At 35.0% G+C, this 27113-nt stretch overlaps 3 protein-coding genes across 6 annotated transcripts; 1 reads left to right on the top strand and 2 right to left on the bottom strand.

The window, feature by feature from the left end:
- Positions 1-1221: 1221 nt before the first annotated feature.
- LOC133882119 (cytochrome c) lies at positions 1222-4806 on the bottom strand. 2 transcript variants are annotated; one of them, XM_062321226.1, is made up of 4 exons: positions 4579-4806; positions 3636-3769; positions 2110-2215; positions 1222-1482 (listed from the first exon to the last, which is right to left on the bottom strand). In XM_062321226.1, the coding sequence occupies exons 1-3, from the start codon at positions 4688-4690 to the stop codon at positions 2123-2125; spliced, it is 339 nt and encodes a 112-aa protein (XP_062177210.1). In that variant the 5' UTR covers positions 4691-4806; the 3' UTR covers positions 1222-1482; positions 2110-2122. The 2 variants fall into 2 exon arrangements, with proteins under 2 accessions (XP_062177210.1, XP_062177209.1); XM_062321225.1 differs by lacking the exon at positions 1222-1482 and having other exon boundaries at positions 1875-2215; positions 4579-4804.
- Positions 4807-7985: 3179 nt separating this feature from the next.
- LOC133881688 (uncharacterized) lies at positions 7986-11770 on the bottom strand. The gene is made up of 2 exons (XM_062320688.1): positions 11615-11770; positions 7986-9659 (listed from the first exon to the last, which is right to left on the bottom strand). The coding sequence occupies exon 2, from the start codon at positions 9355-9357 to the stop codon at positions 8197-8199; it is 1161 nt and encodes a 386-aa protein (XP_062176672.1). The 5' UTR covers positions 9358-9659; positions 11615-11770; the 3' UTR covers positions 7986-8196.
- A 5196-nt stretch (positions 11771-16966) lies between these two features.
- Positions 16967-25178, top strand: LOC133881817 (probable serine/threonine-protein kinase At1g09600). Of its 3 annotated transcripts, XR_009902598.1 has the most exons (9): positions 16967-18329; positions 18516-18800; positions 20976-21293; positions 22122-22349; positions 22887-22987; positions 23330-23444; positions 23588-24058; positions 24505-24857; positions 24967-25178. XR_009902598.1 is itself a non-coding variant. In XM_062320858.1 (8 exons), exons 1-8 carry the CDS (start codon positions 17871-17873, stop codon positions 24697-24699), a joined length of 2172 nt encoding a protein of 723 aa, XP_062176842.1. In that variant the 5' UTR covers positions 16967-17870; the 3' UTR covers positions 24700-25178. The 3 variants fall into 3 exon arrangements, 2 of the variants coding, with proteins under 2 accessions (XP_062176842.1, XP_062176843.1); XM_062320858.1 differs by having other exon boundaries at positions 24505-25178; XM_062320859.1 differs by having other exon boundaries at positions 18094-18329; positions 18511-18800; positions 24505-25178.
- Positions 25179-27113: the final 1935 nt, after the last annotated feature.

The raw sequence follows: 27113 nt of genomic DNA, 5'->3' as shown, positions 1-27113 counted from the left end.
TCAATCCATTATTGCCATCTCATCATTTGATCTATCTTCATCTCTCTTTTTTCTTTTCTTTTTTTCTTTACTTTTTTGTGGCCTGACAAATTATTTCATCCATATCCTAAATGAAGGTTATGTATGGAGTTCTTTATGCAAAATGTCTCATTTGGGGGTACGTTTAAAAAATGACGATTTAAAAAAAAAAAAAAAAAAAAAAAAACCACTTTTTGAGCAATAGGCAAGAAAGTATGCTTTAAATTTCAAAATTGCATTTTCATTAAAAAGTGCTTGTTTGTTTAAAAATAGAATTTTGCCAAACGCTTAACAGTAATTTTTCATTTATTGTGTTTTGAAAGTCTCTAATTTACGGATTAAAGTTAGAACTATTAGAAAGGACTTTTCAATTAAATATTATTTAGTTAGAACTCTTGCGCCAATGGAAATATAAATCTTCTACTCTAACTGAAATTCGTCATTTGCTTTTACTAAGTGTAAACCTCCTTTTTAAAATTTTGGCTTAATATATATCACAGACGCTTGTAATGGCTAATGTGAATCAAACGTAAGAAATGGGTTGTAATGGCTGATGTCTTTTGCAGAAACGGTTTGGAAAGCCAAGACCATCTTTTTCTTTTAAGTGTAGCTTTAGCTTTTTAGCTTTCGGAGATGGATATCTTGTTTACAAAGATGCAATGTGATGGCTACCCTCTTGTTTGGCAAGTTTTGATAAATAAGGATTGCAGAAATTAGAAATCGAAAATCATGAGGCATTGAGCTCCACAGTTTATGGGATTTGGAGAGCTAGGAATGAAATAAAGCATCATGGCCAACCAAAAACAGAGGAGCAAATTTTTGAAGTTAATTTTCTGAGAAGTTCTATCCAGATTATCAGGAAAATGGAGTTTCAAGAAAACTAGGAAAAACCTTAGCCTTTGTTCAAACTGGAACCTCAAATGTAAACATGCTGGTTTGATACCAGTTTTGTCTCTTTTCTAGGTTTTGTTTTGGCAGGGTCTTCGTAACATAGCCTTTGTTGCTCTGGTTTGCGTTGTGTTTCGGTTGGTTTTGTGTGACTTAGTTGTAATCTTGGTTCTTTAGTTGTAAAATGAAATTGATCTACTTATTCATTAAAAAAACAGAAAAAAAAGTGAGAAAGTAGGGGGGGGTAGCATGTTACAAACCGACATTTGATCCTGACCCAAACCCTAATATATGGTCTAATTCTCAAATCAAATCAAATCAATTCCCATGAATTTGTATAGAACTAGGTAAAACCCTAACCAAATTCTCTCCTTCAAATTTCTTGGCAATATATATATATATACACTTTATAATTTTGAAGGCATCCAGTAATAGTAATCAAAACACTAATCATCAATTCTGGAGTTCTTAGCTACTCGATAGCCACCAACTGATGCACATGTGACATTATTCCTCATCCATATAAGCATCCAAGGAGCACATCCTTACTTCCCCACAACGGAGTGTTACGAAAAACTGCACCAACATCTGATGAGGTTATCTCTACAGGGACTTGAAAACAAATGCCATAAAGACCAATTAAATTGCGAATTTGGATGTCTAACAATTTGTTGCCCAGATTGCTCCGGACAACAAACGTGAGAAAGCTCTTATAGAATCTACTTATCCAAATAGGTGGCGAGCTGCCCAAGATCTACTTTGGCAAGTGGGTCTTATAGAAGCTCTCTCACATTTGCTGCCCCGATTACTAGCAATTTGGACATCAAAATTGCTAATAACTTGAACAACAAAACTGCTAGAAATCTCTAACCATCTTGTACCTCGTCCATCTTGGTAGCTAGAGCGAACCCATAAAGAAACAATAACAGAAGCGAAAACATAGGAAGATTGATCATAGCCAAACAGCAAACAGTCGAATATCAGATTTTATAAAATCATCTATAGTTCATGAAATGCCATATAATTAGGGACTGAACAAAATTTTTTTGGACATGCAGCCTATTTATCCAAGAAAGAGAGCATGTTAAATGCATGTTGATCTTATTTAAACAATAAAGTATTTTCTTCTTTTTCAATAAAAAATTTTCAAATTGGCACCATTAGCCAAACTCTTCAAATTCTGACAAAATACTAGATGATGACCTAACCAAAAGGATTAGGCAGTTCCTTCCTTCAGATAAGCAATGAGGTCCGCACGATCCTGTGGCTTCTTCAATCCAGGGAAAACCATCTTCGTTCCAGGAATGTACTGCACAAACCAAATTTTATAAGCAGTCAATTAATTTAAAGTATTCAAATTTCATCTATATATCTACATAAGAGACGGGAACATCTATACCAAAGAAAAAGAGTTATGTGCTTATAGATTTTTTTTTTTTTTTGATAATTAGTGTGCTTATAGATTTTTTAGGTGATAAATAATAAAGATTTATACAAAACAAGAATAAAAAGAGGTACACAGAATGTATTCAAAAGATACACATAAGAAACTAGGAAAAGTAATGCAAAAATACAGCTATGATAAAATTATCAAAGATCCAAAACTCGGAGGACAAAGAAGAGAAACCCCCAATAGCCCTCACTCAATCAAAAAGAGATCTCATAAATGAAGACTTCATCTCATCACCAACAGCTCAATTTCCCCAAAAGTCATAGAATTCCTTTCCTTCCAAATACTCCAAAGAAGACATAATAGTAAACCATTACATATGATGTTTCTTCTGTGTGGATCTCAACACCACAACAAAGAGAAAACCAACAACCATAACTCCCTAGCAACATAATCAAACAAGAATATGGTCTAAACAGTTTTATAGGTTTTTAAATTTTCATCACTAAAGCTTTAAAAGAAATAAATTAACTTCTGAAACATATGACCTAAACACTTGAACCAAATGCAGGCACATATTCCTAACTTGGAATTTTGCAACAGATGCCAATCATAATAGAAAAGCGGAGAAAGGATCCCATTGGCTTATGTAAAACGTAAATATACAGTTTAGCCTAGACATTTTTCATAAGTAGACAATGTAGCCTGCTTCAACATATAAGGTTCCAGACTCTAAAAAGGTATAAATGTATTCCTTCATTGTTATGCACGGCTACTTGCATGATTTCATCAACTCTAGTTCACATATCAATCATAAACAACTGTACAATACTTCAGGAGCAGGCATCTTATAACCGAAAGGTAGAGAAGAACTTCAAGAATACATACAGTACAATGACGCATTACCTTCTATTTCGGTTTGTGGAAAATGCAAACAGTTATTCAAGTTAACTATGTGCTAGCATTGCATACAATTTCATAAGATTGAGCTCTCAAACATAGAACTTGTTCCACTTTTCAGAGTTAAATATATGTCATATTAACAGAGTATGTGCAGCCCCCCATTTCATAACCCACATGAACCCTTTAATTAGAAATTAATACTTATCAGGATTAGAATAAGGCAAAACAGTTAACTAAACATTTAAACCACCATATAACCTACAGCAATGCAATTGCTCAGAGAACATGCCAGACATACCAGGTGTTTTACACACAAGACCATCTTGCTGCCATGATCAAACAGCATGATCAAGTATGATGAGTATAGAGCAAGTCTTCTTTTATTTTAGAATTGTCACAAGCAATAAAATTAAAGGAAACCATTAATCATACACACCTTCTTTGGGTTAAGCAAGTAATCGTACAACGTGTTCTCTCCCCAATTCACAGCCATGTTCTTGTTTGCAGTAGAATAGGAGTACCCAGGAGTTGTGCCAGACTGCCTTCCGAAAAGACCATTCAGATTAGGACCTGCAGAAGTCAACTGCTCAAATGATTATTATGTTGGGACAAACAACAATTGAGACCATTATCACAGCAGATAAAAAATCATTTTCATATGGAAGCAGACAAACACATTACAGTGAAATATTCAATTTGAATAGGGCAATACACAAAGATATGCTTCACAACTTCTAAAAGTCCAACAATTGCCCCACATATCCAGCAATACAATATATACATACTTCCATAGCTTAAGTTCACAATGTTCAAGTCATCAACTGCATACTCTGCACCTATAATCTTCTAGATTTTCCAGGATAAATCCACATTAGCGTTCTTAAAATCCCAACCATCATTTTCTATTAAAAGGTTAGATTTTTCCATCTCAGCACAAACTAGAGAGATATAGAATGCTGAGATAGCAATATTTGAACCTTTCAATTAAAATATAATTTCTGCTAATGATAACTGACTTCCATTGCATACATTACTTCAATAATCCATTCATTATAAAAAATAAAAAATGTTCCTTTATACCACTACTTTCCTAATCAACTATGTATTCTACAAAAAATCAAGATTCTAATACCATTATTAGTCATTGACCCAACAATTTGTTCTTTTTTTTTTAAAAAAAAAAAAAAACCATTTCTTTCTCAGTATACAAACACAGTGATCCCATAGAATCCAACACTAGAGGAACACCATCAAATGGCTAAATAAGAAATGACATGGACTTCTACACAAAATATATAGTGGAATCGGTACACAAGTTTTGAGAAATCTGATCAAAATAAAAGAGCGAGAGAGAGAGAGAGAGAGAGAGAGAGAGAGACCTTGTTTGTGACCAGCGCCTTTGTCAACGGTGTGGCATTGGGCGCACTTGGTCCTGAAGATCTTCTCTCCGACCTTGGGATCACCGGGTGGAGCTTGATCGAAGCTCGCCATTTTCTCTTCAAATGAAACGTATGGAATTTCCACTCTCTCAGATCAAAGGGTTTACGTTTGGGGTTAGGGTTAGGGTTAGGGTTTTAAGCTCTCCGAGGGTTTGGTTGGCTGAAGCAGTGTCACACGTCACGGCATTTTGGATTCTTATTGACGAAACTGCCCTTCGCGTATGTGTTTAATTACTCAGTCCTCGTGTCACACGTCTTATATAATTTTCCACTCTAATTTATGTCACGTCGTCTTATATAGCATATTTTAAATAAATAATCATTGAAAACAACAATTTAAGTAATAAATTACTAAAAACATATCGTGCCACTCGGTTGGACATGAGCGTAAAATGTAACATTATTTTACATTTTTTCATATTTATTTCAAACTAATTAAAGTAATATATTTTAAGTAGTTGATATGAAAAATCACGTTAACCGACTTGAAATGAATATAATAAATTTATGTAAAGAGTAGAAACATTACTCATATCAATTTCACTGCAAATAATTATTGATTATGGAATAAACCTCACGTTTGAGTCCAAGTCAAAAGGGCATACAAAAAATAGTAGTTATTACCGCGAAGACTTGCTAAGTGTGCCAATAGGAGATATCTCCAATATTTAAGTCAATAATCTTTTTAGGAAAGATAAAGAGCAATTGAGTGATTTAGCTAAAGTGGGTGAATGAGACTATGAATGCATACCTTTTGAGGGTTACTTCTTTTTACATCATTAGGGTTCCCTTCCTCTGTATGGACTTTGCCAAGTGTCACATTGCGATTGGACAACATGTAAATTGGGCATGATGTTTGGTTATTGACTCTAGCGAGTCACATCCCTTGTCGGGTGTTGCATGACCATGATAAAATTAAATGACACTTGCTATTGTTGCAGGGCAGGAAGGCATTATATTTGTATATTAATTCTAGCATGTGCAACTTATAAAAAATAAAAATAAAAATAATAAAATAAAATAAAAATCTAGCATGTGCCACCCAAGGTCTCATTGGAAATATAGAAGAATGATTCTATATTGAGTGTTTCCTTTTGCCCCCTTATTATGGGAGTGGACTGGGCCATCTATCCTAGGTAACCATGACTTTTGGAGCTTAGATATCCGGCTTTGGTGGGCTCCTGACCCAAGCCCAATTGGGTGGATATGGGTGTATCAACTATAATTTGCAGTTATGACAAGTGTAATAACAACCCTTGTCTCTTAAATTAAAATTCTAACATGACATATAAAAGAAGATGTAGCACTTTAACTAGTGCTCATCTTTTCAATTTTGAAAATTTAGATGATAAAAATAAGATAAATAAGATTATAAATCTCACGCTTTTCGCTAGACTTTAAAGACCCCGAATTTCAACTTGATAGACATTTTCAATAACTCTATTGGCATTTTCGTGAAAAATGACAATAATTACACTAATCACATTTAAAAAGAAAAAAAGAAAAAAGAAAAAAAAAGTAGAAAGTGGATAGATTAAACTCCAGCCATGAATGAGTCATGCTCCTAGCCACCAACGGTGGCTCGCGGCCTCCCCAATGAAAAGGAGTGCAACCACCTCAAATCGGGGTGTCTACAATCCATCGTTGGTGGTTGGGTTAGGAAACCTGGCCACTGTTTACTTCACTAATTTGAACTGTAGCCAAAATATTGAATTTCATATTTCAACAAAGCTGGAAATAAGGCCAAACAATATTAAGAAGGGTTAAATATACTTTTGGTCCATAAATTTTGGAAACTTTATTTTTTAGTACCTGAGTTTCAATTCACATAACAAATGAAACCTCAATTTTAATAAAAGATCAAATTAGTACCTTAGTCAAGCTTTCCGTCAAAAAACTAACGGTCCGCCACATGTCAACCCTTGAGGGTTGACACATATTACAATATAAAAAATAAAAATAAAAATCTTTAAAAATTAATTATAAAAAATAAAATAAAATAATTTTTTAAAAAAAAAAAAAAAAAAAAAAAAGGACCCATAACCACCCATGGGGGTGGGTCAGCCACCCCATGACAGGAAGAAAAAAAAAAAAAAAAAAATTGAAGCGTAACCACCTCCAAGGGCCTAAACCTTTGGTTTTTTATTTTTTATTTTTTATTTTTTATTTTTTATTTTCTTCAGCGTAACCACCCCTAACGGCTAAAACCTTTGAAAATAAAAATAAAAATTCATCCACCCCCCTTCTTTTTCTTTTTTCTTTTTTCAATTTTTTTTTCAAGTTTTTAATTAATTTTTAAAGATTTTTTATTTTTTTTAAACTACAATACGTGGCGAGCCATTAATTTTTAGACGAAAAACTTAATTGAGGTACTAATTTAATCTTTTGCTAAAATTGAGGTACCATCTGTAAAGCGAATTGAAACTCAAGTACTAAAAAATGAGGTTTTTAAAACTCGTGGACCAAAAATGTATTTAACCCTATTAATAATAGGGATCATTGCACCGTTGGTCCCTGTGGTATGCCATAATTATTTTTACTCCCTATGGTTTAAAAAGTTCATGAGAAGTCCTTGTGGTTAGCAATAATTACAAATCGATCCCTACAGTCAAATTCCGTTAAAAATTTTAATAGATTCTATCAAATGCCACTTCAGCGCCACGTGTCACTAATAAGATGGCGACACGTGTCCATCTTAATAAAAAAAATATAAAGTTATTAAAAAATAAATAAATATACCCCTTGCCCCATTTTTTGTTTTTTAAAAAATAAATTTATTTATTTATTTTTTTAATAATTTTTTTTTTTCTTATTAGCGACTCGTGGCATTTGACGAAATCTATTAAAAATAATTTGACTGTAGAAATCGATTTGTAATTTATTACTAACCACAAGGATCTCCCATAAAATTTTTAAACCATAAACAGTGAAAAATAATTATGACATTCCACATGGACCAATGGTACAATTATCCCTTAAAAATATGGCTGAAATACCGCCTTTGCTCATGAGCAGTTTCTTGGCCAGGCTATGATTGGTGTTGTATGGCCATGCGCACAGGACGCAAACTCAAGTGATCTGTGTTGTGTGCCTACACACAAGCTTAAGATGCCACGCAAGCCCATATTAAAAGCCGGATGTGCACCCCAGCTTGGCAGCTTGCACAAGACCGGAGATGCATGCATTCAACAAACAGCTAAAAGGTGATCCATCGCAATCAAGAAAGACCAAAACAAAATAATGCCAGGAAAGAGCAGAAAACACTCGTACCAACTGAAGTCCTACCTAACATGAATGTATGCTTCATTGAGAGAGAGAGATCGAGAGAGAGAGTAAAAGAGGAAGAATGGAAATGAAAATTGGTTAATAGAAATGGTACAAAAATAGAAACACAGATGATAGAATTCCTCCAAGCAAAACCATCATATCTAAAATTAGAAAACAAACCAAGAACTAAAAATCCTTATTGCAGCTACACCCTTTACAATCAGTTTTTCTTTCCCACAAAATTGATATTCACCAAAGACTGATATGTTTCTTTCTCCCTTGCATTTACGGTCAAGGAACTCGTGCAGGAGGACGCATAGGCCAGCCAAGAAGCGGCGGTGATCCTGGTGGGGTTGCATCTCGACTAGGAGAGAAGAGACTGAGCTCTACGAATGTCCCTGTTGAAGTCCCATCTTTGTCAAGAGTCCGAAAAGAAATAGATCCACGCTTTGTTGACGCATCAGAATTTCTGCTGGGACTAATTCGACCGCTTTCTTCCAGATGGCTCTGGTTAGCGATAAGAGAAATGGTATCATTGAGATCATCATCAACCCTTCTCCTAGCCGCCTCCATGTCCTGTAGATTTCCCAGGGCTAAAGAATCTGCCACTGGGTAGTACACAAGTATGCATATACACATCCCAGCAAAACATAAAAGGGCAAGAAAAGCCAACAAAACAAGAGCTTCAAATAGAAAATCCTCTGGTTTAGACAAAACAGATAAACCAAGTAAAAGAACCCTTAACGGTAGGAAACTCGAAACAGAGAATATCAATGTGTAAACTCTCTTCTGCAAACCCCTATTGATGACCAGTTTCAAAATCTGACTTCCAAGCCAAAACAAGTAGGCAGTAAGGATCGTGGCAAAAATTCCTAGGAATATAGTACTCAGTAAGGGGTAAGTGCAGAGGGCAATATCTTCCGTTTTTGCAGCCGTACTCATAAAATAAGGACGCAGCTTTACCGGGTGAGTCTTCTCAGACCCAATAAAAATAACAAAGAGCTGAAGAACGAACATTGGGAGGCAGTAAAGAAGAACATAGCCTGCTGTTTTCCCATTCCATCTTCGGCTTAGAATTCCCAACTCCATCTCCTGTAAGGGTGCACGAAGGAGAAATGCAAGGGTCAGGAAGAGGCAAGGTTCTGCAAACCCTAGATTCGAGACAATGTAGCATTTGCAAATAGTTTCCTGCCATTTCAGGTCAAGGGCACGTCTCCACAAACTTAACCGAATTACCTCACCAAAACCCCACCAGATCACAAACAATATGAATGTAATTCGAATGATCCAAGGACCACTAAAATAACTGAGTTGAATACAACCTTGGCTACGAATCCGAGACCGGAAGTAAAATGAGTAAATGATGCATAGCAAACCAAGTAGAATCAAGACCACAACTAGACAAATTGTCACCACACCGAATGCATCGGCAGCAAATCTCGTCTGGGGCATTACCCGAAGCACAGATTCCACGCATGCTCTCAGCCAGCATGGATACGAAGAATCCTCTTGTAGCGTATACGCTTTCCAATATTAAGGAGAATAATAAAAACAGCTTCCAAAGTAATACCAGGAGATGCTCATTGACCACAAAGTAACCATAGGCAATCAATCACTCAGTATGATGATTTAGCAAATTGTAGACAGCACTCAGATAGCACCACCGCACATTCTTATGTAACAAATAAAACCATATACGTCAATACGTCAACAATTTTGTTTGGGCTCTATGGTTGACTATCCAACCAAACTACCTACAATATAGAAAACAGAAAACCATGAGACAATAAAGAGTATGAAAAGGGAGAAAAGCAGAGATAAACATTTGTCATATAGAACAGTTTTATTCTGTGCTCAAGACAACTACACATCAACTAATTACAAGAATCACAAAATTCAGACAAGAGAAAAGGATTTCATGCCATGTAAAAACAGCATAACAAGATCTTCAATCTTCAATCACAGATCTGGCTTTCCTTTAACCATATAGTTGATTTGTCCAAATGAAACTATGCATCTTAAAAGAAATTGATATGGAAGCAAACAGAAACAAGAAAAAGATCAACATAATTTTTTTTTAAAAAAAAAAACAATCTGTTCTGAAGCTGTTTGTTTTGTGAGTTCATAGAGTTCAGGTGAAAATACAAGAAAATAAATTCCATCGGAATACAAAGTCAAAAGATTCCTTCCAATTTCAAGATAACCAAACTTCAGCAAGCATCTTAGCCAAACTAACTCGATTCATGTGAAAATTTTCCACAAATCATTTTATCAATGTACCAGTTATTCAAAAACGGGGGAAAAAGAACAAAATTCTTGAGAGAGCTCTGAAATTAAACAAATTTATTGCAATCAAATGGCCCATGACATAAATTACAGATACCTCTTGCACTCTTTGTCCACTAAATAAGATCCTATAAATTGTAGGCCCCCACTCCTAGTGATGCTAATGAAGTAAAAAACACTTCAACCAAAAATATTTTCATAATTTTTTAGCAGTTCCACACGAATTTCCAATTCAAGTATTTAGAGCAAGTTTCCCGCAGCCCAAAAGAAGAAAATACGTTTGGATTAGGTATCTAGCTAGACTTGAGTTTTACTTTCAAGTATTTAGAGCAAGTTTCCTGCAGCCCAAAAGAAGAAAATACGTTTGGATCAGGTATCTAGCGAGACTTGAGTTTTACTTTCATAGATAAAGTTAATTTTTTCCCCTTTTTCTCTTCTTTTTCCTACAAGATCCCACACTCCAACTGATAAGACTCACCAATCATGTGGGTCAAACAAATAACTTTAAAAGGTGAAAAAATGTTGCCTATACTTTTTCCTTCTTCTTCGTCATAGATTTCTTAATACAGTTATCTATGTAATAAAGTGATATATCTTTCTTCTTTTTGGAAATAAGCAACATTTAGAATAACTTTTTTTTAAAAAAAAAAAAAAAAAATTAAAGTCAGTAAGCTACTATAAGTGTGCACCTGGCTGCAGAATGCTATATCTAAATAGAAACCAGCCAATGCTTGCAGACTTTGCCTAGTTGGGCTACAAGTAGCAAACCTTTTACGAATTCACAAACTACACCCACCAAAAGAACCTACCATAACATATATGCTAGCTAACAAAAGATCCCAATTTTGAGCCAAAATCTCCAATAAACCACCCTCACATAAACTCTACTCCCATGCATTAATTACGTAGATTACCAATGGGATTATGCCTCAAGTAATTTAATTACCATTATTAATCTTATTCAAACATCAACAAACTAAAACACATTACGTTTATTTCGTTTTATGTTTATTTAATGAATCGTCATCGAAAAATAAACCAAGAAAGTTCATTTTTATCTGATTACACAAACAAAGAAAAAAAAGACTGAAACACCTAACTTCATTTACTTCTATTTCCCACCGTTTCTACGCAACCAAACAGACCGTAAGCATTTCAACCATAAAAAACAAAACCACGACCTCAAATCTAAGCCTTTAAGACAAGAAACAAAAAAAAAATATAAATTCAAAAGAAAAAAACAAAACATACGTTCTTTGGCATCACAACCACGTAAGCTACAACATCAGCGACAAAACCATCAAAAGGTTTAAACAAGAAGACAATTTGCATCGTTTACAAAACACAAAAACCCTAACTTTAAGAATTGGAGGGTACAAACAGTGCCGAAACGAGCCAAAAGTTAGATCAATGGAGAGCTTACAGAGCGCAGAATCTTGATCCGGTGAGCTCGAACGTGGAAACGAAGCACCGCGGAACAAGATCAGAAAACCCTAATTCGCTCAGAGAGAGAGAGAGGGAGAGAACCAGAGCGAGCGAGCGAGATGCAGAGAGAGAGAGAGAGAGAGAGAGAGAGAACGTAGTTAGAGGGGAATAGGTGAGTGGGACTTTGTTGGAGACAGGCTGTCTCCAGCTGTGACTGCCCGAGCCTCTAGGTTCGGAACTGAAGGGTCTCGTTTGCCTCGATCCTACGTGGCACTTGTCGTGGCGGCGTTTACGGCTATATGCTTTTACTTTTCCATTCTTCTATTTATATATCCGTATTTAAGATCTGGTATTTTGTTTTATAATATATAAATTTTCTTACATTTTAGTTATTATTTTTAAATTAAACAGTTAAGTTCGATTATATAGTATTTATTTTGGGTAGAATTATAATTTTACAATTATTTCATTATAAAAATTGATTGAAAGTTTACCATAAAGAATATTAAGATAATTTTTGTATCACAAAAACCAGTCTCATAAAAGTTTAAAAGTAATAACATATATTACTTTTTTATTTTATAATTATTTTATTATGTGACAGTTTTACCTAACTTTTGATTTGATTTATTTTTTAAATAAAAAATATTCAAAAGTCAGTTGAGATTGTCATATCAGTATTATAGGATAAAAATGTATAAACTAGCAATTGCTCTTAAGTTTTTAAACCCTATAAATAAAAAGTAATGTATAAGCTACATTTTTATCTTACAACTACCTTACGATAAGTCTTTGCTAAAAAAATAAAAAGGTCAAAGATTTTTTTTTTAAAACCAAAAATTGGTTAGAATGGCCACGTCAATATAATGAAATAATTGTATGGTTATAAAGAAAAATGTGTATAACATTACTTTTAAATAAATTCAATAATTTTTCCTAAATGCTAAAGCAACCAATGTTGAATTAGAAAACAAGTAAATGGAGATACGACTTTATCCCAACAATTTCATTTGAGAATAATTATTAGAATTTTAAAATTTATATGTGATAAAATACTCGAAAATTTAAAAAATATATGGAGTTGTGTGTTTGGGTGGGGATGGAACTTTCCTCCACCTATGAGTATAAAAAGTATAAATTGAAACAATTTATTTCCATTCAAAGAATTCAAATTTTTAATTGAAAAAAAATATATTAAAAATGCTCATAAAGATGATGCCTAACCTAAGGCCCAGTTTTCATAATATAGTTTGTTAAACATTAACCGCACACCAATCGTCCGGTAAATGAGACCTGCAAAACGGGTTGGCAGGTCAACTCGTCGGATTTGCATGTTAACCCGTTTAGCTAATCTGATAAAAAAATGTGTCATAAACGTATCGTAAATATATCATAAACAGGTTGACGGATCATAAACATGTCATAAACAGGTTGGCGGGTCATAAATGTGTCATAAACGAGTTGACGGGTCATAAACGGGTTATAACCTAAACTTAAACCTTATATATTCATGTCGTGGTTGTGTTCGTGTCGAATTCGCGAGTCATTTTAAAATTGTCAACCCTAAAGATGTGCCGGAAGCACTTGACTCTAATGCTTAAATTAGTAGATGAAGATAAAAGTAAATTTATGGAGTATAAGCAAGGAGAACGGAAGTGAGGAAGCTACCTGCCTACCTCCCATCCAATTTATTGGCTTACCACCTTGAACACTGATTTGGTGATTACTAGAGGCAAGGAATGTGCATAGGAAATAAATATGGAAATAGTGATATAGGCTCCAGTGCTTGGTTTTTCCCTTGTAGAGACCCCAACGGTAAGTTTCCCAACAAAACTAACCATAATTAATTCAACAAGATAATAAATGTGGATTGTATTGTCTTATATGATTGTATTCAATTTACCACATACATATGAAAATAAAGGATATGATGTGTCGCACTCACATAGTGTTTGTAAGGGATTATTATTGTATATAGTTATTTGTCAGAATTTGAGAGAATTCGGGCCGGTGATTGTGAAATATTACTTATAATAAGACTCACTTGACCGGATAAGTGATTGGACATGCCAAGTTTTATTTGGTCAGGTATGTAGGTCCTATAAGAAATCTCTCACAATTACATGTCTGAATTATTTTAAATTCGAGCAAATAATTGTAGACGATCATATTCTATTTATAAGACCTTTTTATGGGTTTTGGATGTTAATGGGTCGAAGACATGGGCTTTCTCTTCCGTCTTTGTGGCCAGACGAGTTCCAACGGGAAGCCCTTTGGGCAGTGAGGTCCATGGGCCTTGGACGTGGCCCAAGAGGATCATAGGCATATTGGGCACTCCATTATTATATACGTATGATATGATATTCATTAACTGATATATTAGATAAATTATGGACATAAATTTCCTACAACCCACATATAAAAATGACACGTGGACCTTAAGCATGTGAGAAACACATGTTTTTTTATTAATGCTATTAAAAAAGCTTGTAAGAAGCACATGCTATTAAAATAACATGTATTTTTCACATGCCAAGTGACACATGTCAATCTTAGTTGTGGGTTGTAAAAAATTTCCTACAAACCGATTTATAGAAAATTTTTGTCCACAAATTATTTAAGCATTGTCTAATTGATATTCATTTATAAAGAGAAAACCTTGAATAGCTCTCTTTTGTTAATGAAGTAATGAAAAGATAACAAAGAAAAAGATGCTGACTTGACTTGGAAAGCAATTAATTAAACTATACATACCAAAAAAAAAAAAAAAAAAAAGCTAACGCGTTGATTGTTTCATTGCAACTCACATTTTAGTTATCGATGTGTTAAGTATCACGTGAATTGCCATATATCAACTTGTAAAGACTTGTAATAAAAGTTCCCTAACAATGTTCATGTTTAGGTAAAAAGAGAATAAGTTAATCAATTTTCGCATGAAAAATTAGGTTCCAACTCCCATCTCATACATTTGTTGCGAAGAATGTTAATTAAATGGGTAATAATACTTATAACTAGATTAGTATGGCATAATGAGATGGAAGACCAACATTTATTCAAACCTTGGTATTAATAATTGACTACTTTCGGCATACTTAATAAGATTAAAAATTAGTTCTTCTTGGAGATAATGATGAAAGGGAGATTATCATACGGAGGCAGGGACCAATTGAGGAAAATAGGAGCTGTAGAGTTACCCCAAGAGTGTTATTTGGTCAAAATTGGTAGGATTTATCTCAAATGTACAATAAATATTTTACGACAAGTTGTTTTAATACATGTGAGAATCACGTGCTTTAAAAATATATATCAGTTTAATAAACAAAATTAAAAAAAAAAAAAAAAAATTGTCCATCTTGTATGGACTACCAATAACTATTTTGTAAGAAAAGATAATTCAAGGTAAAAGTTACTATAATGCACGTACGTAAAAATCACGTACTCTGAAAATATATATTAATTTAATAGACTGAATTAAAAAAAAAAAAAAAAAAAATTCCGAGTCAACTTTGTCGGAGAAGTATTTTATAAGAAAAAATAATTTAAGGTAAAAGCCACTCTAATGCATCAAGCTGGACTTGGTAAGGTTGGAAAGAGATTGCCATCTCCTAATTGGAGGGATTAATTGATGGTAGTTGATGGGTTCTGATATTTGGTTTTGGACCAATATTGATGGTGATTGTAATTGAAAAGCCTAAAGTGTAAGAAATTCCTTGCTTCTTATTTGGTTAAAAATCCCCAAAGATTTACATTATTTTTCATTTTCGTTCCTTCTTTTTCTTTCTATACAAGAGTTATTAATTTCAGAAATTTCGTAATTACGATTAATTGAATATTAAACTATGATTATTAAAATGAAAAAATAAAATAAGATCATATGAAATTACTTATACAAATTGAACCAATCACAACATTTTTGAAAAAGGCTATAGTATATGAGATACCTCTTCTTTTTTCTTTTCTTTTCTTTTCTTTTCTTCTTCTTATTTTATTTTATTTTTTTTGCTTTTCGGATCTAAAATTTGTTCAGCATAACAATTTCAACTGGATTAATTTTTGAAATAAGTAAAAAGTCAACTCTACTCCTGTTTGTGTTTTTTCAAATAAGCATGTTTTGCGTTTTTTCTTTAAAAATGCAAAACACTTTCCAAAAGTTTACTTAACTATTTTTTTTTTTTAATAAATTTCACATAAAACAAATTCTGAATTGTTGATCCCTTAACAAGCATTTCTCAAATTTTATATCATATAAAAAAAAATAATTCAAAATACAAAAAATAATTCTCAAAACCGTTAACAAAGACATCGTGAGTGTTGCTGCTACGTTTAGGTTTCACTACAAGTTCTTATAAAGTGACATGACAATTCACATGATTTTTACCATATCAACTACTAAATAATTAAATTTGATTGTAGGCTTTGTAGCATTGCTATATGAAACTACCACGTCAATTTGTAAGTCCACACAAGACTTATTACGTTAGATATTTAAAATCAAATTTTATTGTAATTGACACGATAATGTCGTGTTAGAAGTTATAATAAAAACTATAATACCTTAATATATTTTAAAAAGAGTAATATTATACGCCACACAATTATTACACTTTATTGATATAACACTGTCAATCAACCGTTATTATTTTTTGAAACAATTGTTCATCAAATGATTGATTGATAGTGTCATATCAACAAAGTGAAATAAATGTGTAGTGTAAAGTATTTTTCTTTGAGTAATTTTTTTTTTTTTTTTAAAGTAATGAGTAATATTATGCACGATACTTTTATCTCATTATGATGATGTGACTAGGTCTAATAGTCTTTGTTTTTTTTAAAAAAAGGTTGATCTAAAGGCTTTTACACCCTATTAAATTAAAATATTAGGATAAAAATTAAATAAAAATGTTGTGTATAACACTTCTTAGGTATTTTATACAAATTATTTTACATGAAAACAAATAGAATTTAAAAATTAATAGAGTTTTTTGAAATGAAAAATTAATAGAGTTTTTTGAAATGAAAAATTAATAGAGTTGACTCTTAATTATCAAACAGTCTTATTCCTGAGACCAAACTCAAAAGCTGAGTATTTAGGCCCGGCGCCCAAAAGCAGTCGATATCACCCAGCTCTCACAATAGGGACCGGGCCAGGCCCATCTAATGTCCTGTCAAAAAAGATATATCGTGTGGGACAAGACGGGCCGAAAAATAAATAAATTCAGAAAATAAAAAAAATAAAAAAGTGGGACCAGTGATCTCCATGGGCCCCGCACCTCGCAACGTGGCGCCACGTCCACTCTCTGTTCAAGCAACCAGATCTCTCTCTCTCTCTCTCTGCGATTTGTATCTGAATCTCTCTAAAACAGAGCTCTGTTTCATTCTCTGTTTTTCTCTGTTTCCAAAACAGAGTATTAATATTGGGTTGAAGCTCGTTAACATCACATATTCTGTTCCAACACAAGTATCCGTTGGCAATTTGTATTTCTCTAGGATCATCCAGATCCAATCCTCTCTCTCTCTCTCTGTGTTTCTGTTTCTAGAACTTCTAAATTTTGTGTGTGTGCCAACTCACATTTGGAATCCAAACATAAATGAAAAATCTGATTTATTTTTTTGTTTGGCTTATTTTTAGTTAGTCTTGTGTGGCTTTAGTTGTATTCGACGAATTGATAGCACAAGATTTCGGGGACTCCAATTAATGTGTCGCATTTGGTTATTCTAATTCGGATTTTTTTTTTTGTCTGTTGCAAAATGCTGGTTTCACCGGTCTCATTCTGGCTCCCCACCATTTGGGTGGGCTTTCTTTCTGAGTTTTGGGATCTGGGTTCGTTTAGATTTGTGAATCAGGCTTTTGGGTGTTCTTAAGTTGCGTGAAAGATATTGACTTTATCGTTTGTTTCCCTTAATCGGATCGTATGTGATTGAATTTTTTCATTTTGAAGATCTGGGTCGTTGTACATTTTCAGATTAGGCTTCTGGGGTCTCTCAGTGTGGATTTTAATATCCCATTTCTTTGATTTGGGATCTGAGTTCTCTCTCATTTGCCTTGGAAAATTTAAAGAGTTGCTTTGAAGGGCTAGTCAGGAGAAATTATATCAATAGGAGAATTATATAGTGAGAATAGTATATTTATAGGGAGCATTCTGTACATATAGAGGGAATTGCATCAGGAAAAACTGCATTTTGTGTTGGGAATAACAGGATCGGAGAACTTAGATACGGTTGTGTTTGGGAAAAGGGGACTGTGAAGTGGAATTATGGGCTGCGTTTGCTCAAAAGGGTTTTTTCCGCATGAATATGTGGTTGCGAATCATATGAGAGATAAAGCATGTAAAGGAAACAAACATAAAAAGCGGTTAGGTGCTTCCTTGAGGAGAGAGGAAACTGTGGTGGAGGGTGATGGTGGTGGAAACGATGCCACTGCACGGTTGATAACCAATCCGTCCGCAGAAATTGCAGGTTCTACCACCATTTTGTGGGATGAGGGGGAGAAGAAGGTCCTTAATGAGAAACCGGGAAAACCACAGCTTCAAAAGCGGTCCACAATGGATGTTGGACAAGTAGAGCCTAGGTTGCCTAGTATAGGTAGTTTGCTCAATGGGGAAAGAGGAGCACAAGTTGTAGCTGGATGGCCTTCTTGGCTGAGTGCAGTGGCTGGGGAAGCGATCAACGGGTGGGTGCCTCGAAAGGCAGAGTCGTTTCAGAAATTGGACAAGGTCAGTTGGCTATTTCTACATCCATGTATATTTGATAGCTCATTCATTGTATTGATTCTTACGTTGTCTCCCATGCAAATGGTACTGGATTTGATGAAAACCCACCTAACCTTTTCTAGGCAAATGTCCCATGTTTATTGATTATTATTTTTTTCTTTTTATTAATCTATCTTGTCAATAGTGCAGATTGGACAAGGAACTTACAGCAGTGTGTATAAAGCTCGCGATCTTGAAACGAACAAAATTGTTGCATTGAAAAAGGTGCGGTTTGCTAATATGGATCCAGAAAGTGTTCGTTTTATGGCGAGAGAAATTATCATCCAGCGTAGGCTTGATCACCCAAATGTCATGAAGCTTGAAGGTCTGATTACTTCAAGGGTATCTGGCAGCTTATACCTTGTATTTGAATACATGGAGCATGATCTTGCTGGACTTGCAGCAACAACTGGGGTCAAATTCACTGAAGCACAGGTAGCTACTTTTATCCTGCAGTAAAAGCTCGATGATAATAATGTAATCTTTGTCACTGAGTTGATTACAATTTGATGAATATACTTTTTCTCTTAGATGAGCCATGTTAAGTATTGACATGAACAACTCCATAATATCGAGAATAGTTTTTATTATTTTGAAAACAGTTCTAATTGGAGAGAGGAATCACAAGCTAAACCCACAAATTGAATCATCTAGATACCACCAGCAAGATTACCAGCAAGATTACTCTCTAATATTCAAACAACATTACCATAATTTTTTTTTATATTGCATAATAGTTTTTAGTTCCCATAATATATTGCACAAAAATTCTTTTTTACTTTGTTCAGAATTTGGAAGCTTAAGATGGCCTTCCATAAGAACATAATGGTATATCTTTAATAAAATGGACCTTGTTATTAAGTATCTCGGAGTTTAGCTTGTGTACTTCAGCACCCAAGATATAATAAATTTAACTCCCCTGATTGTCCAGAAATTCAGCCTCCTCAATAGCCAGGGTTGCCTCTGGATGCACCATGAACTTGGATTCTTTATCATAATGGTTTAGTCTACTGGGCTGTCTCATAATAATTTCAAGTATTAGGTATACAGTATGCGCCTAAAGCTATACAAAGTTTAACATCCTCAAGAAACTGCTGTTCATAATACTTGATAAACTCCTTCACTTACGAATTAAATTGTCATTCCATGAATCCCCAAGTAATAAGCTAGGTGGTTTAATAATCTCATAATTTCCTGAAAGGAATTCTTCTCTTTGGGATTGAAATGGAAGAACAGCATAATGGAGGGCTCCTGGAATATCTATGTTCCAACGCGTATTCTTGAGAAGAGAATGCACCCTGGTTGAGTTGATTGTAGCATTGAGGTTATCTAGATTCTGCTTTACAAGGCTCTGAGATCAATTAGTTTCCTTAAAACAATCTCTGCACAAGGAAAGACAAATGGGAATGTTGATATTTATAAGCTTGTTCTAGATCTACTTGACACATGGAAGTATGAGCTTGCTTTTTTTTAATCTAGAATGGAAGTGATGCTTGAAAGTTCTCCAATCGATTGTAGATATGACCATGTTCTATTTCCTGACAATCATTCTATGCATTAACTTGTCCTGCATGTTGTGCACCCATACTTTGTAAAAACCAGATTTAATAAACCATCAAGTGAAGTCAGCAGGGATAAGAAAGCAAAGATATATATATATATATATATATTTTATAAACAATTCATTTAATTGAAAAGCGCAGAGGGGTGCAAGCCTAGTACACATTATGTATACAAAGATAAGGCCCCACTAAAGGCGAAAAGAAGAACAAAACTCCATAAAAAGAGAAGTGAGAAGACGAAGAAATATTAAAAGCCCCTGTCCAATTAAAGAGGGATTTGACCAAAATGTTCTTGAGCTCGTCCTTCAACTTTTCATGATCTTCAAGAATCAAAACATCTTGCATTCCGTTCTCTCCATATGGTCCACATTAAGCACAATGGGGCTATTATCCACACAGCTAGAACTGAACGAGTACCCACTTGACCTCTCCAACAAGCTAACAGATCTATCACCATTTCAGGCATAACCCATGTAACATCGAAAAGAGTAAAAAACGCACTCCATAAATTTTATGCCACTTTGCATTGAAGAAGAAGGTGATCTATAAACTCTTCGTTCCTCTTACAGATGCAACACCATCCCACCATTATTACTCTTCTCTTTCGCAGATTATTCAAAGTCAGAATCTTACCAAGAGTTGTCGTCCGCCGTCCACACAAAAAAACTCACCCTCAAAGATTCTTTAACTTTCTAGATACTCCTCCAAGGAAAAGAAAAAACTCCCGAAATAGATAACTCATGAAAAAACAACTGCACCTCAAACTTCTTCCTCCTTGAAGGTATCCACCAAATATAAAAGATATATACTATAAAGTGAAGGGGCAAGACATTATCAGTTTTTGTGGAAATACCATTTGTTTTTATGACGATCTGGCTGTACATAGCTCTATGAGTTCATACGTTGTTTGTTACTACAATACATCCTCATTTGATGAAAGCTTTTTATTCCTTTTGATGATTTCATTTCTGTTTATCATAGAAAAAGCGAGATTTATTATTTTTTGTGGTCTGTACTCTTATATTGAACCTTACACTTTGGCTTGCAGATCAAATGCTATATGCAACAACTACTATGTGGACTTGACCATTGTCATAGTCATGGTGTTTTGCACCGTGACATCAAGGGGTCAAATCTTCTGATTGACCATGATGGCAATCTAAAGATTGGTGATTTCGGGTTAGCAACTTTTTTCCACTCCCATCAGAAGCAGCCTCTGACAAGTCGGGTGGTAACTTTATGGTACAGACCGCCTGAACTTTTGCTTGGCGCATCAGACTATGGAATTGCTGTGGATTTGTGGAGTACTGGTTGCATTCTTGCAGAATTATTTGCTGGGAAGCCTATCATGCCGGGAAGAACAGAGGTACTCTTTCCAATTTTTTCTTGGATATGAAGAAACATGCAAGTGCTTCACATGTGAATTAGATGTGCTGAATCTCTACCGTGTAAAGAGAAGCAGCCTGAGGAAGTTTGCTTTACTTATTAGGATGCCTGAATTTGGCATTTAGATCTGCCAGGAGAAGGGCTTCTAAATTATGCACAGCAGGAAAGTGTTTGGAAATGGTATCACACACAGCATTGGACCACCATATGCATCAGCTTTATAGCACAAGCCAGTAGATGGTTTACTTTGTCAGGAGTTCACACAGCAGGCAATGTAGAAAAGCCACCTTTTTGATGTCTACTTTGTCCATTTCATTTCCTCAAAGATGAAAAATGGTTAATTGTCCAGGTTGATCGGCATTTAATCGTTTACCCTTTCCCAATTTGCTTAGAAAAAAGAAGAAGTTGTTTATATCATGAATTTGTTAGAGATCCTTCCTCTGTACTACTCAGGTTCATCAACAAGCAAGTGCCATTTAATGATGTTCAAACAGCATGCACCAACACATTGCATGACTTACAAGTCATCGTGTTTCTTAAAAATTGATTTACTTTCAGTCTTTCACCTTGAATAGAAGAATCTGAACCTACCGTCCAAAGGGTTATTTCATTAGGATGTATAACGAGAAGGTTGTGCTGGTCCCATGTAATATACTGACTGTGTATTGCATGCAATTATTAGCTGGTGGATCTTAATGGCTTGTGTTATACTAACATAGCATGGATAAGTAACGAGCTTCACCTATTTTGAACTGTTCATATCTCTTATTTGTTTGGGCATCATGATGACAACAGTTATCATTTATAGGTTGAGCAACTGCATAAAATCTTCAAACTTTGTGGGTCACCTTCTGAAGAGTATTGGATGAAGTCAAAATTGCCACATGCAACCATCTTTAAGCCTCAACATCCTTACAAACGTACAGTTGCTGAGACATTCAAGGACTTTCCTGATCCAGCATTGGCCCTTTTGGATGTCCTTCTTGCAGTAGAACCTGAGGGCCGCGGAACAGCTTCTTCTGCACTCCAGAGTGAGGTAAACATGATTTTTTTTGTTTCTGTCTAAATTGGGCTGTATATCTTCATTGGGTAAGCTTTTCCAGTTGGGATCATTATTTCAAGTTTAGACTCTATGCTTTTCTCCAACAATTACTTGATTTGAACCCTATCATATATTAACTTGAACTCCATTTTATTAATTATGGAGCCTTTATAATTAGAATTATCCTTGATGTTTTCTTTGAGAATGTTCTGTATGCCTTCCGACCATAATTATGCTCCATATTAGGTGTTTACTTTCCAGCCATAATTAGCATGCCTGGCCGAAGTTTAATTATGTAAAGGTGATTTTTGCAACATTCATCACGGGCCTATCCAAGGGTTCATTTGTCCCAACTTTGAATCCTGATCTTACCCTTTCATCATTCATTTAGTACCGGGTGCTCATGTTACTTTTTATTATTTGTTTAATATGAATCCTGGAAGTTGGGACATTAATCATAACCGTCTTTATGAATTATGATTCTATTCTGCTGATTCTGGCAGTTTCATTAGTCTGAGTTTTCTTTTCCAGTTCTTCACGACAATGCCTCTTCCCTGTGATCCATCAGCTTTGCCCAAGTACCCACCAAGTAAGGAGTTTGATGCCAGGCTTCGAGATGAGGAAGCTAGAAGGTTAGTCATTTCTTGATATTCTATTATCTAATTGTGTTTTTGAACCCTTTACTTCATGAGATCTGGTTACAGCCTTTCTATAGGACTATAGGACAAAAGGCAGTGATGGGTACCCTTACTTTGCTTCTCATATTAATTTGGGTAAATTAGCATCTTCTATGGAAGGTAGCATAAAAAAACGTTAGATATATATAGAATTCTGATTCTTTGTGCATTAAGGTCACTTAAAAAAAATTCGAAAAAGGTTTGTCTTTTTGGTTTGAATTACTAGTCTCGGATTTTTTTTTTTTTTTTGCATGCATGCACTTATGAAATACCACCATTTGCCCATTTGATAATCAGGCGAAGAGCAGGGAGTGTTATAGGGCGTGAACGTGAATCAACTAGAAGGGGTTCCAGAGAATCCAAAGCCATGCCAGCACCAGATGCCAATGCTGAGTTACAGGCATCCATACAGGTATCCTTGTAAATTTTATATGTATATTCGTACATATTCATGCACATTATTTCTGTGGTTGTATGTGTGTATATGTTGACAAAAAATTAGTTGGTTAAGTCATCTGAATCAATTTATAACAATTCTGTTATTGCCTAATTCAGAAAATAAAAGGGCAGCCTAACCCGAAAAGTGTCAGCGAGAAGTACAATCCTGAAGATGATGGTGGCTCTGGTTTCCCTATCGAACCTCCCAAAAGAAAAGCACGAAGTGTTCTCTCCCATTCTGGCCAATCAATGCACCCAACTACTTACGGATCTTCACGCAAAATGAATGTGAATGAGCAGGAGGCTCCTACAGTTCCTGGCGAAGCTTTCAGTCGTCCAGAGAATGGCACAGTGTTTAGATCACCAAAACCTCACATACCTGGAACTGAATTTTCCAGGTTTTCCAACTCAGTAGCAATTCGAGGCAGCATGGATTCACACTGGCCAGAGGACCATTTTAATGCAAGATATAACCATCTTGATAATGGTGAAGCCCCTGACAAGCACCAGTGGTCCCAACATTTGCTGGATAGAGCTAAATCTTCTTATAAAAAGGATGAACAGCCATCTGGAAAGGAGTCTGGAACGGTAAATTCAGATTATCTTCTAACTTCTACATTTCTTTCAGTTTTTAATTTGACTGAAATTCATAGAAAATGCCTATGCAAGCCACATACTTGTCTTTTTCATTGTTCAAGGGTTGAGTGTCTAATTTGGACAAGATAAAAATCGAACTCAAATGAATTTAAGATAAGATTTAAATTAGACAAGCATATTAAGCAACAAAAAAAGGAAAAGACAAGAATAGGAACCGTCTGGTTTCTTGCTTGTTTTTCTCAAAAATAAAGGCCTTTAGTTGTCAAATGTTTTACTACCAAAGAAAGAAATTTTATAATGATAGATTTTTATTTATCTTGAACCTGTAGCTAAATGGCTTGAAAACAGTTGCATTTGCGGGTTACCTAGTATACTAATAAAATCATTCAATACAACTCTGAATTGATATACTAATCATATTTTGCTTGTGACATCAGGTTTACACCAAAAAGAACAGGATCCACTACTCCGGACCGTTGATGCCTCCAGGAGGAAACCTTGAGGAGATGCTCAAGGAGCACGAGAGAAAAATCCAAAATGCTGTCCGCAAGGCTCGTTTGGACAAGACCAAGAAAACCGAAAGTGAGAACGGACAAACTGAATCGCTACTCCACTCTGGAAACGGAAGGTGACCCCTCTAGAGGAAATTTATGAATTTGGTTGCAGAAGCTCCTGCAGAGTTGTAATTCTCACTTTAGGAAGAATTACTCCTTTTTGGAATTTGACAAGTCTCAACACCAAGAGATAAATCAGCATTCATGGAGCTTCTTTGGTTATATCACTATCAAAGGTATGCTATAAAGCTCTAAACTACCAAAGTTCTTTATACGATACAGAAACGTGAACAAGACTGAAGCAATGGAATCCATGGCCATTAACTGTTTATGTTTGGTGTGAAGGCTTCTGGGATTGACATGCCGGCTAATTGTTCCGTTGCCGGGCGTTGAGAAGGTTTTTCTGACATTGTTTAATTGCGGGAGATAATGAATTGTACAGCTGAACCACCTTTACCTCTATATGCAAAGGCCAGGCATTGTCCCGGATTTGATGATTTTTGTCAAGGCCGCCATTCATTACAATTTCTTACTCCAAATACATCAATATTATCTTTTTTCTTTTGTGTTTTAGTTTCTTTCAGGCTTTGTAGACAGTCACATCATCATGTATGAGTTAGCATGTGAAGAAAATTAACAGGAGAAAAAAAAAACTAGAAGTTTAGCATCATAATCAACTTGTATATGATTGGGTCTTTTGCATTTGTCCTCTTAGATGATACAGTTATCAATAGGTGGTGTATTAAGCCATATACCTATGCTAACAGAATAATAATCACTGTGGATTTCTAGGATCACCGTGCCTTCTGGTGGGGGAATGTACAATGAGTAATGTTATCTTAATGCCTATTTATTTAATACATTTTACATTGGCTGTCGTGGCGCGTTTTAAGTAATTTACAATGAGTAATGCCACTTAAAACACACTTGTGAAATGTGTGATAAATATATATATGAAGAGTAGCATTACTCATGTACAATTTGATGCAAATCATGCATGTGAAGAATTACATCCATATACCAATATGAGATCATGGTATATGCGATTTTTCTCTGGTGCTGTATTTGTGGAATGATAAATGTCACATGTGCTTTCAAGTGCTGATGTGGCCGTGAATATCATCATTGGTGTGAAATATACTGATTAATCCGTCCGAAATTTAATAGTGATCTTCACTGTCACATCAGACAGTAAGCACTTAGAAGTACATATAGCATTTCTCTTTTTTAAATTGAAGTTTTGTGGGGAAACAATCATGGAAGTAAATTTCCTTCAAACTATAATCAGTAATCTAATATAAGTAAATGAGCAGAATTTGACGTGCCTAAATAGCTCTTGCATCAAGAGGCAAATCTACAATTTCAGTTTTATATAAAGAAATTGTGGGACTAGGGCTTGAGCTGGGAAAGTAATTCATCAACAATGATAGGACCAGAGATCTTTGATAATGTTTCGTTATCAAAGCAAGGTGACTGCAAGTCGCTTTTCTATAAATATTACTTGCAAATAAAGTGTTGGAGGGTTGGCAGCCAATTTAGGCGCCAAAGAACTAATGTTTGATAATGTTTTTTTTTTTTTTTTTTAAATGAGGTCAGAGTTTAAAAAGCATTTTGTCTCTTAAAATCATTTGTTTATGCTTTTAAGAAAAGTGTGTTTTTGGTTTTGAAAACAAAAAAACCGTTACCAAAGAGGCCCTAGACATGTTGGACAACAAGTTTTAAAAATGTTGATTGGATTTGAATTTCAGCAATTTGCTTTGGACAGCAATGAGAGATTCCGTATGAGACCCACCTACCCAGGTAGATGGAATTAGACAAGCCACCTATCTGAACAGGTAGGTCTTATATATGTTAAGAGTCTCACATTGTCAAGGTATAACTGGGTTATGAGTTTTATAAGTCATGAGTAAACTTCTTTTCTTAAGGTGCCTTTTGTAGAAGAGTAAGACTCAATGGACTTTCTCATGGTATCAGAGCTTCAGGGCCTTGGACAATATTAGACTTTCCCTCCCGTCGTACACGTGTTTGGACAATAATGCCACACGTGAGGAGGCGTGTTAAGAGTCCCACATTGCCAAGGTATATCTGGGTTGTGGGCCTTATACGCCATGAACAAACATTTTTCCTTAAGGTACCTTTTGTGGAAGAATAAGACTCAACAAACTTTATCAATATAGAGTCTCTTACAAGCAATTTGAACAGCAAATTGTTGGAGATCTCGATATGTATTGATCAGTCGTGTCTTTTTATCCTAGACATGCACCCCTGTTCAAATCATGCTTGACTCTGTTAAGAGTCTCATATTGCCAAGATATACTTGGGTTGTGGGCTTTATAAGCCTTGAGCAAACCTCTTCCCTTAAGGTGCCTTTTGTGGAAGAGTAAGGCTCAATGGACTTTATCATGGTATCAGAGCTTCAGGGCCTTGGACAATGTTGGGCCTTCCCTCCCGTTGTACACGTGTTTGGACAATAGTGCCACACGTGAGGGGGC

Source organism: Alnus glutinosa, chromosome 11 (genome assembly GCF_958979055.1).
Source record: "Alnus glutinosa chromosome 11, dhAlnGlut1.1, whole genome shotgun sequence".
Lineage (NCBI taxonomy): Eukaryota > Viridiplantae > Streptophyta > Magnoliopsida > Fagales > Betulaceae > Alnus > Alnus glutinosa.
This window is presented reverse-complemented; position numbering and strand designations above follow the sequence as displayed.